Source organism: Hibiscus syriacus, unplaced genomic scaffold, assembly GCF_006381635.1.
Source record: "Hibiscus syriacus cultivar Baekdansim isolate YM2019G1 unplaced genomic scaffold, ASM638163v2 tig00110865_pilon, whole genome shotgun sequence".
Lineage (NCBI taxonomy): Eukaryota > Viridiplantae > Streptophyta > Magnoliopsida > Malvales > Malvaceae > Hibiscus > Hibiscus syriacus.
The window spans coordinates 1,326,158-1,336,207 of NW_024062894.1; the positions used below are offsets into that span (position 1 = coordinate 1,326,158).

General features: G+C 32.0%; 1 protein-coding gene across 1 annotated transcript; it reads left to right on the forward strand.

Moving 5' to 3' along the window:
* Nucleotides 1-6,321: 6,321 nt before the first annotated feature.
* On the forward strand, nucleotides 6,322-9,660 carry LOC120143971 (ubiquitin-conjugating enzyme E2 36-like). Its single transcript, XM_039158157.1, has 8 exons — nucleotides 6,322-6,463; nucleotides 6,726-6,753; nucleotides 6,859-6,945; nucleotides 7,382-7,440; nucleotides 8,809-8,850; nucleotides 8,939-9,012; nucleotides 9,169-9,266; nucleotides 9,381-9,660. Exons 1-8 carry the CDS (start codon nucleotides 6,428-6,430, stop codon nucleotides 9,416-9,418), a joined length of 462 nt encoding a protein of 153 aa, XP_039014088.1. The 5' UTR covers nucleotides 6,322-6,427; the 3' UTR covers nucleotides 9,419-9,660.
* Nucleotides 9,661-10,050: the final 390 nt, after the last annotated feature.

Sequence of the window (10,050 nt, forward strand, 5' to 3'; positions counted from 1 at the left end):
AATGGTCCTTGTTTTTTTGGTTTTCAATCCTGATATTTTGTCAAAGATTATAACTCTAATCATGCAGAGTTTTTTAATCCAGTTGATATTAAAAGAATTGCAAGATTGCAAAATTGACTCAATGCTCATAACCTTAATAAGCAACACAAATTTATTTATTGTACAAAAGGTGGAGAAATGAACAAAAACAAGTTTAAACAGGATGCTGAAAATAGAAAGGTACTACAGTTGTATATAACAACTTCCACTTGTTTATTTAGCCTACTCCATCATTCCAGTAATGTTGGGTATGTAATTGGCCTAAGATTTTTTATCCTCATTTTCCCCCCATTTCTTGATCATTTCTTGTGTCAAGACCTTTGTGTAGGCCTTCAGATACATAACTCTTTGCTTTATTTTGAGCAGTCTCCGTCATCATATTTTTCTTCTCTGGCTGGAAATTGAGCTCATTTTTGGATTCAGAACAACTTTTATTAAGGATGATAGCCTTGTCCTGATTCTGAACACATATTGTGGTTGTAATTGGAGTAATATTCACCAGACTCTTTGTATCCAGACTCTTTTCACTAGTCTTTAGAAAATCTAATACAGGTATTTGAGGTTTCTTCAGAGTTTCATCTTTCCCATTCATTCTTAAACCTGTGGGCCAGTCTCGAATTACCTCTTCTTTTACTTTTTTATCATTTATAATCAGAGGAGTATTGAAAGTTGAACGTTTTATCTTTGGCTCAAGTACTTTATTTTCTTCTTCCTCTGCAGCATGTACTTCACTTGTTTTGATAATATCAACTCTACTTTGGGGTTTGATTCTCGATTGTTTAACCAAAATAGACTGATCATCCACTTCTATAATTCCCTGAACCAAAAGGTCTTGAACTCGTCGTTTAAAGCGACCACAATTCTCAATGGAGTGTCCTCGGGCTCTAACATGATAATTACAAGAGAGTTTCTCATTATACCAACTCGAGTATGGAAGCCACAAAGGCTTAGCTTGACATGGAGTAATAATGTGGGCTTCGAGTAACTCAAGATATAACTTGCTGCACGGAATTGAAGGAAACTTGGGTAGAATTTCCCTTGACATCATTGTCTCCTTACAATTGCTTACTTTGCTTTCTTGAAGACCATGTGAATGTTGATCAAAATGTTTGCTTTGAATGTTTGACTCTTGAACATCATGAGACGGACAGTAATTCAAAAATTTCTCTTTTTCGACCAGTTTTGAGCTTTTTAGGATCTTAGGTTTCCCATCTTCAAAACATAGCAATCCCTCTGTTATAAGATCTTGGACCTTTAAATTCACAATCCTACAATTCTCCGTAGAGTGGCTAAACTCTTCAGAATGATAATTGCATGAATTCTTGACACCTTGTCAATCTGGACGCAAATAAGTATTAAACCTTGGAGGAATTGGTGTTGTGAGGTCATTTTCAAAAAGAAATGGTAATAAATCTGAATATGAGATTGGAATTGGAATGAGAGGTATCATTTTCTTTTTGCCTTTCTTAGCTTTCTTCAATGGCATTTGAACCTCTTCTATGCTTCGCTTTAGCTTGATATTTGTTGCCTTTTCCGGGAGCTTTATTGGATTTCCACATCTCTTGACGAGTTCTTGGTCATTTGTTTCTATTGCATCAGCTACATCATTCATAATCCCATTCAAATCTTTCACAACAGGATCCTCTAAGGGTTTCTCTCCATGGATTACAATATTCAACAGGTCTATCAATTTGGTCAGTTGTTCCTTTGAATCATTCTGGAATTTTTTCACTTGATCAATCATCTTTTGTTGTATCTCGATAAATTGCTCTTGCAGTTTCTCAATTCTACCAACCCTTGCTAAAATCTCATTCATGGCTATTATCCTTCTTTAGGAAGACCAAGTTAACTCCACTTTGATTTCAAAATTCTGTCATGGAATTCTCCACAAATTATTCCAATTGTCATGATTAAATGCATGTAGAATAATTTGAAATAAAATGTAATTATGCAAATATGCAAATGCAAAAATGAAAATATAAATATAAACTTAAAAATGAAAAAAATGCAAAATGCAAAATGCAAAATGCAAATTTAAATATGTGAATGTAACAATAAAAATGCAAATTGTGTAATACAAAAGTAAACATAAAAGTATAAATGAAAATGCAAAGATGCACAATGCAAATGCATGTATGAAAAGGTGTTACTCAAGAGTGATCATCTTAGAACAGATTTCATTGAACACAAAAGTTTTCGTGCATCAAACAAAACTTTTACATGTAGGGGACAACTTTCAGTACTATCTAAAACTTTACATATAGGGGATAACTTTCCCTCATAACTTCTCTAAAGCCAAGTTAGTTTCTATTCATGCTCAACAATTGAGTTATCAGTCTGCTTTAATTCTTTGTAAAGTCAGCTTGGTTTATCAGTTTATGGGTCATATTGCTTGTTTGGACTGCAGCTTCTTCCATGACATTCTAGTGTTTCTTCATCTTCTGTGTCACTTCTCGGAGTTGCTCATTTTCCCTTGTAAGAGAACTTTTTTGTCCAAGAAGTTCTTGGATTAGATATTCATATATGTTGCAGTTCTTTTTCAGTTTGGTAACCCTTGTTATCCACTCTTCTGGGGTATCTCCTATGCCAACATTTTGAAAAGCTTGACTGATCGTTTGGAAATCTTCATGCATGGTTTCCACTTCTGTGCTCAATTTCTTGTTTTGGTCATTCAAGTCCTTCAAATAACATGCTTGAGCTTCATAAAAACCTCATCTACTCTGAATGCCCTGACTGATACTCTTACCATAGACTGCTTTTGGTATCAATCTGGCAGGATCTTTGTGGAGTACTTTTGGTATTAGGATCTCTGTGTGCATTACTTGATTCTATCCTCGGAGTTTCCTCAGGATGTCTTTCCTTGGCCGCATCATATTTTGTTTGATCATAAAACTTTTTGTCCATTTACGATTTCTTTCCAATTTGATGAACAGTCTTTCAAGTCAACACCTTTTGGTTATGTCATGATCATGTAATGCAGGCACAAAACAAAAGAAATCAATATAAACAAGTTAAAACAAAACAAAATGTATGAAAAATAAAAATGAGAAAGGAAATAAATAAATTGGTAAGTACCAATTAATGAAAAGAAAATATTCTACCTATCATGGTATATAATATATCCTAACCTCATGCTTTCTAGTTCCATGCTTTGTTTGGAAAAATTAACCTAACAACATGATTCCTAATTCACAGGCATTTATTTAGAGAGAAAAATAATAAATTAAATAAATTAAAAGCTAGAGCTTATTTCTCCTTTGTGTACACCTATGGACAGGGTTTCAGTACTTCTTAGATCAGGTGAAGTGCTAGGGTTTATTATATACAGGGTTTCAGTTCTAGGAGTAAAGGTATCCGAATTGTCCTTGTTAGTGCCCCCTTGGGCTGCTAACCCTCTATTCTAGTCCATCACAGACTAAAGTGGATCGAGTTCAATTCGAGGGGATACACTTCTATATGCCTGACACGGAGAATAAATTCTCACGAAGACATAGAGCATATGTATCCCAAAAGCTACTTGCTAGGTCTGACACGGAGAATAAATTCTCACGAAGACGTCGCTTTCACTCCCACTTAAAAGGGACAAGCTTGATTATAAAGCTTATGTTATGCAATGCAAGTGTTGTGTGTGAGGAGAAATATTCAAACCTTTGACAAACAAATAAATAATGAAATTTAATACATGAAAATAAAATAAAAAAATATATATAAAAATAATATACATATAAATATTATGAAAATAATAAGTATATATAAAAATTTTGAAAAGAAAGAATTATAAATTAAATATATGAATTTTTAATTTCTAATTAATAGAGACAATTTATAATTGATTTTAAAAGCTTAACCAGTCCCCAGCGGAGTCGCCAAGCTGTCGTAACCGGTTTTCGTCCGGGCACGAAATTTTTACTCGGTGGGAAAAGTGATGTGAATAAATGGTTTTTAAAATGTTTTGGGAGTCGCCATCGGCCTTTTGGGTCAGGTAGGTCGAATACCTAAAAATTATCTTTTAAAAGAGTTTTTAAGAAAACATCAGTTAAAAGATAAACTAATCTGCTTTTTTAACCAAAGATTCGTTCTTTTTAATAATAAAAAGGGATTCGTGGTCGATTACGTTTGGGGAAGGATTAGCACCCCCACAACGCCCAAAATTGGTACTTATTAATTATAAATTGTCTCTATTATTGGAAATTTAAAAATTCAAATATATATTTAATTTATAATCATGTTTATTTCAAATTTATAATTGTAAGAAAATATATTAATTTATATATATTAATAAGATATTTATTTATTTAAAAATATCAGAAAAGGGCATCTAGGTGCTTTAAGACAACTCTTTTTTTAATATTAAAAAATAAATAAATATTAATAAAAATGATTAAAAAATAGATTAATATATATAATTTATAAAAGTAAAATATTTATTTTTTAAAAATATCAGAAAATGGACATCCAGTTGCTTTAAGACTGTCATTTCTTAATATTGAAAAATAAAAAAATATTTAAAATATGATTATTATTCCTAAAAGTAATTTATATAAAATTAAATTTATAAAATAGGATATTTATTTAATAGAAACCAAATAAAATAAATAGTATTTATTTATATATATATATTTATATGACTAAATAAGAAGAAGAATAATAATAATAATAATATTGAAAATATACATATAAAATAAAATATAACTAAACAATGTCTAAAACAAATAAAATTTAAAATAATAGGATTAAAATGCAAAATATAAAAATTAATAGAACTTATAATTAGTGATTAATATATTAAAATTAAAAGCTTTTATTCAAAATATTTATGAAATATAAGTGATTAAAAGTGTAATTTACCCTAATAATTAACACATGATTAAAATAAATTTGTTTAAAATTAAAATGATTAATCATGATATTTTACCTTAAGTATATATTAATTTAGTGACTAAAATATAATAAATTAAAATTTAAATGCAAAATTAATATGCTCAGAAATGAATTTCAGTGACTAAAATGAAAGGAAATAGAAATTAGCATGCAAAAATTGAAATAAAATAAATAAATAAAAAATCAGTGACTAAACTGTAAATAGACTTCTAAATTAGAGGGATTATTTCATGATTAACCCTTAAAATAAATGAACAAAATAAGAAGCTCCTAAAAACCAGTGACCTTGTGTGTAGTTTACCCAAAAAATAAAATGATAACAACTCCCACTTTTTTTTTCTTTCCAGTAACGTGTTCCCTTCTTTTTCATTTTTCTCCTTTCACTCTCCTTTCTCTCTTCTTCTTCTTTCAACTCAGTAACCCAAAGCTCTCCTCTCCTTGGCTCAGTCGAGAGCTATTCAACGCCTAGGCATCGACACCGACCACCGTAAATCGATGACCAAACACTCTTCCGATTATCCCACACAAAACCCGAACCTAAAAATTTATCCTTAAAAATTTTTTTAAATCCCGATTTGGGATTAAACTACCAAAAACGAGACTGAAAATCTCAAGCCTTTCTCCGATTCTTCAACCGACGTTTCTCCGGCGACCTAGACTCCGACGAAGAACTATGAACGAGGTAAAATCGTTCCTTTATATTTCTATTTTTTTATTACTGATTTTTGTATTTCGAAAAAAATAAAATATGAAATACCAAACTGAAAAATAAAGATCAAATGTAAAAATAACCTTTGCTTTATTTTTGTTTCTGATTTTCTTTGTATTGTTCTTGATTCCTCTCCCTCTTTACATACTGTTATGGGGTTTTTATAGCCACAGTTTACATGTAAAAAATAAAGATTTACATTATGTTATTTTTTGTGATGATTGGCTGATTCATAACGTGGAGCAAGGGAGGCCGTGGGAGCTACCGACGACGTGAAAGTTGCTGAAACGTGGAGGGACAACTGTTCTGGTGTTGGAAGCTATTGGAACACTGTTGTGGTGGAGGGACAGCTGTTCTGGGCTTGCTGGAATATGCTGGAGCTACAACGTGGAGATGACTACTGTCAAGGTAAAAATGGTGATTACAGGATGAATTCAAATAAAATTTTAAAGTTAACCTCATTAATAAAATAAATAATTAAAAAAATCAGATTTGACGAGTGTACACACTCGGGCCTCAATGGATCTTTAACTCATTAAAATATTAAAATTTAATTCAACAATTCAATTTTAATATTATTTCTTACTTATATTAACTTCGAATGACTGTACAGCAAGTTGAAATACATTTTGGAGAAGTATTTTATATATACATATATATATATATAAACAGAAAAACACCAAAAATTATTGGCAAGACTTGAAGCGTCCTTTTATCCTTTTTATCTTCATTCTCAAATTTTCTCTATCATTTCCCAGAAACTGCTTTCCCCTCTGCTTCACCAATCGATCCTAGCCAATGGCCAACAGTAATCTCCCTCGAAGAATCATTAAGGTTCCTCTTTCGATCTCCCTCCGATCTTTCTTGATTTCTTCGATTTAGTTGTTTCACGAGAAACCTTTCATTTTCTTTTTTCTTTTATGGGTTTCTACAGTTTCGGTTTGATAGTTGAATTGTTTGAGCTTTTGATGAATTAAAACCTTCATCTTGTGGTTTTAGGACCGTCTACTTACATTGGATAAGGTTTTTTTTGGGGGTGAAGTTTGTTAAATTTTCATTCTTTAATTTCGGTCTCTTTACCTTTTGATCTAAACAGGAAACTCAGCGTCTCCTCAGTGAACCAGGTAAATACTTGTTAAATTTTGTGCAATATTGGTGGTTTAATTTAGTATTTTAAATGTATTAACTTTCTTGGTTTCTTTTTCCTGTTAACTATTTTTTTCTCCCAGCACCTGGAATTAGTGCTTCGCCTTCGGAGGACAATATGCGATACTTCAACGTGATGATCCTTGGCCCCACTCAGTCTCCGTATGAAGGTAGTTGTTCTTTTTCATCTAATGGTTGCGAATAGTTTTGCTGTGTTTTAGAAATGTCAAATTTCTGTTGATTGCTCAAAATTATGACTGATTTAAGTTAAAGAGTGATATCACCGCCAATTTTCGGTCATCCAAACATCACAATACGGATTAGGTAGGATTTTTTTTTCTAAGAGAAAATGGTTACGCAGTGTTTTCTTTACTTCCACCCCCTCACCCCCGTGATTTTCTATCCTTTATAAGTGAAAAATGGACCCATGTATTCAATCTTAAAATCAGTTCCAATCAGCATGCTTGTCTTATAAAGTGATTAGTCTGGTTTCTGAATGTTGTTTTTGGTGATATTTCATTGCTTTCTTTGTTGTTTGTTTCATCTTGTAATTAATTTTTCAATTAAGGATATAATGCATTTTCTTGTTTTGAATATCTTGTTTAGGAGGGGTTTTCAAGTTGGAACTATTTTTGCCAGAAGAATATCCCATGGCTGCTCCCAAGGTACTCAACTTTTCAGGATTGTTTCTTAATATTTAGCATAACCTTGTTTTTAAACCCCGTTGTTGTATGCTGTATTGTTGTTCCTTTGATATTCAATATTGCTTGGCTTCATCATGACCTCATCTGAAAATGTTTGCATTTAAAACTATTTTTACTTGCTTCACATTTTTCTCTGGCATGTTTTTACTACTGTATTTAGTTTCTATCACTCTATGGGGTCTTCTTGGTGATTACAAAATATAATTACATTTAGATGGTTAAATTGTTAATCAGTGTTGAAGAAAAGCCTGAATTGTATTATATATTGACTACTTTGTGTACCATTACTGCATCTGGTTTCCATCACTCTCTGAGGTCCTCTTGGTGATTACAGAATATAGTTACCTTTGGTTTGTTAAATTGTTAATCAGTGTTGAAGCAAAACCTGAATTTTATTTGTATTGATATTCCGTGTATTTTTGGATGCCCTCTCCCTCTCTCGCAGGGACTACATTTATGCCCTTTTTTTCCTAAAGAATTGAAAATTTATATAAATAATCCTATTATCAACGCACCTGTCTATCAGAAGCCTAATTTCCTAGAGCAATCATATACCTTACATTCTTTGATCACTAATAGCAAAATTTCTCCCAGCTCTACAACTAGTTGGAGAAATTTATCTATGGCTTGAACTTCTGTAATTTGTAGTTGGCTTGTAATGTCAGTGTCAGCAGAATGTAATTGTAGTTTTCCATTTTGGTATGGCCGAATTAAATATGCATTATTCTCCTTTCATTTTATAACCTTAAGGTTGTACTTGCTTTAATGGCATTAAATTTAAAGGAATATGTTGATTGGTATTCAATCATTGCTGACAAAAGTCATCAATTCCTTTCATTTTAATGGCATCAAATATGCATTGGCTTTCCAAAAGTCATTGCTGTGACATTATTACTGTCTTAGCCTCTTAGCTTCTATTACCTAGGTAGCTGACACATTTTTGGGTTTTGAAAGTCTTACTTCTACTGGGGAAGAACATTTATTCACTGAACAAATTGCACTTGATGGTAATGATATAATTTCTGCTTGTTTTCCTAATTGGTCCCTGTATGGCTGATATGATGGTAGTTGAGACTTTGTTGTCTTTCTCTGCTTGGTGCTTTGATGGTCTGGTTTCCCAAGATTGGGCATCTTTGTCCCGTTTATGGTCGTTGGACATAATTGTTTAAATCTCTTGCACTACATGAGTGTAGTATATTCAATAGAATTGTTAACTGATACTAGTTGGCATTTCAGCATTATGTTGTTTGCCTCTTTTCTTGGAAATTTTCTTCCATTTTCCTTATGTATTTTCTATTTTTATCAACCTAAACAAATTTGGTGAGACAGGTTCGATTTCTTACAAAGATATATCATCCGAACATTGATAAGGTTGGGTCCACCTGTTCCTTCTTTGTTCCTTATTTTATAGTGTGAAAGATGTGTTTTCTTGGCTCTCAAGGGTTGAACTTTCTTGCAGCTTGGAAGAATATGCCTTGATATTCTCAAAGACAAATGGAGTCCAGCTCTCCAGATCCGAACTGTACTTTTGAGGTATTACAAGTGTTTGTGAAATGAAGGTAGATATATTATATAGAGTGAACATATTGTCACTCATCGGAAATGATATGTTGCATATCGTCAGAAGATTTTCTGGAAAATTAGGTAGTACAATTAAAGCTAATAACGACATTATTATCTTTATTTCAGCATTCAAGCACTCTTGAGTGCTCCAAATCCTGATGATCCACTCTCTGAGAACATTGCTAAGCACTGGAAAACAAATGAGGCTGAAGCCGTCGAGACAGGTAAAATCTCTGGCCCCAATCTTAAGATCATCGGTACTACAAAACAAATCAACACGATGGTATTGGTGCCATCCTATGATTGACTGTTCTTGATTTTCGCTTGACAACTTGCAGCTAAGGAATGGACCCATTTATATGCGAGCGGCACATAGTATACAAGTGGCAGAAACATTTACACTGTTAAAAATAATATTTTGTGCGATTCAATGTCGATTCTATATGGAAATTTGGAAAGATTTATATGTTTGGTAAAGTTTGATATTCACAAAGCTTCCTGGTTGCTGTCTGTTAAATGTTTAAATGTTTCAACCCCAATGGAAGTACTCTGGATTTGTATGATAATATAACATTGCTCTAAACTCTCAAATGCTGAAGTAAGGGCTATGTTCTGAGATTTGTTACGAGTGTGATTAACATTATTCAGGTGCCTTTTTCATGGATTGGAACTTATATAGAACCAAAGAATTTTTAACTGGGAGATCAAAGAATGAAGATTGGATTAAATTTGGGTTTCTGATTTAAGTTTCAAGTAATGAAGGATGAATTTACTTATATTGGAGTGGAATTAAGTTAGTTTTATAAACATGCGCATTTTAAATTCATATTTTATTATATTAATGGTTTGGTTGTCTGCTCTAATAGTATAATTGTATTTGTATGGAAATTTTTACATCGATAAGCGTGCACATTAATTTTCTTTAGATAAAATATTGATCTGTCCTCTAAACTTTAGAAAAAGTTAATTTCATCATTAAATTTTAGATAAAATATTCATTTGACCTTT

Excerpts from the sequence above, each read along its gene's own strand:
- LOC120143971 (XM_039158157.1), top strand. The coding sequence starts at position 6,428 with ATGGCCAACAGTAATCTCCCTCGAAGAATCATTAAG. Across the intron at positions 7,441-8,808 it reads ATCCCATGGCTGCTCCCAAG|GTTCGATTTCTTACAAAGAT; the intron begins GTACTCAACTTT and ends TTGGTGAGACAG. Across the intron at positions 9,013-9,168 it reads ATCCGAACTGTACTTTTGAG|CATTCAAGCACTCTTGAGTG; the intron begins GTATTACAAGTG and ends TCTTTATTTCAG.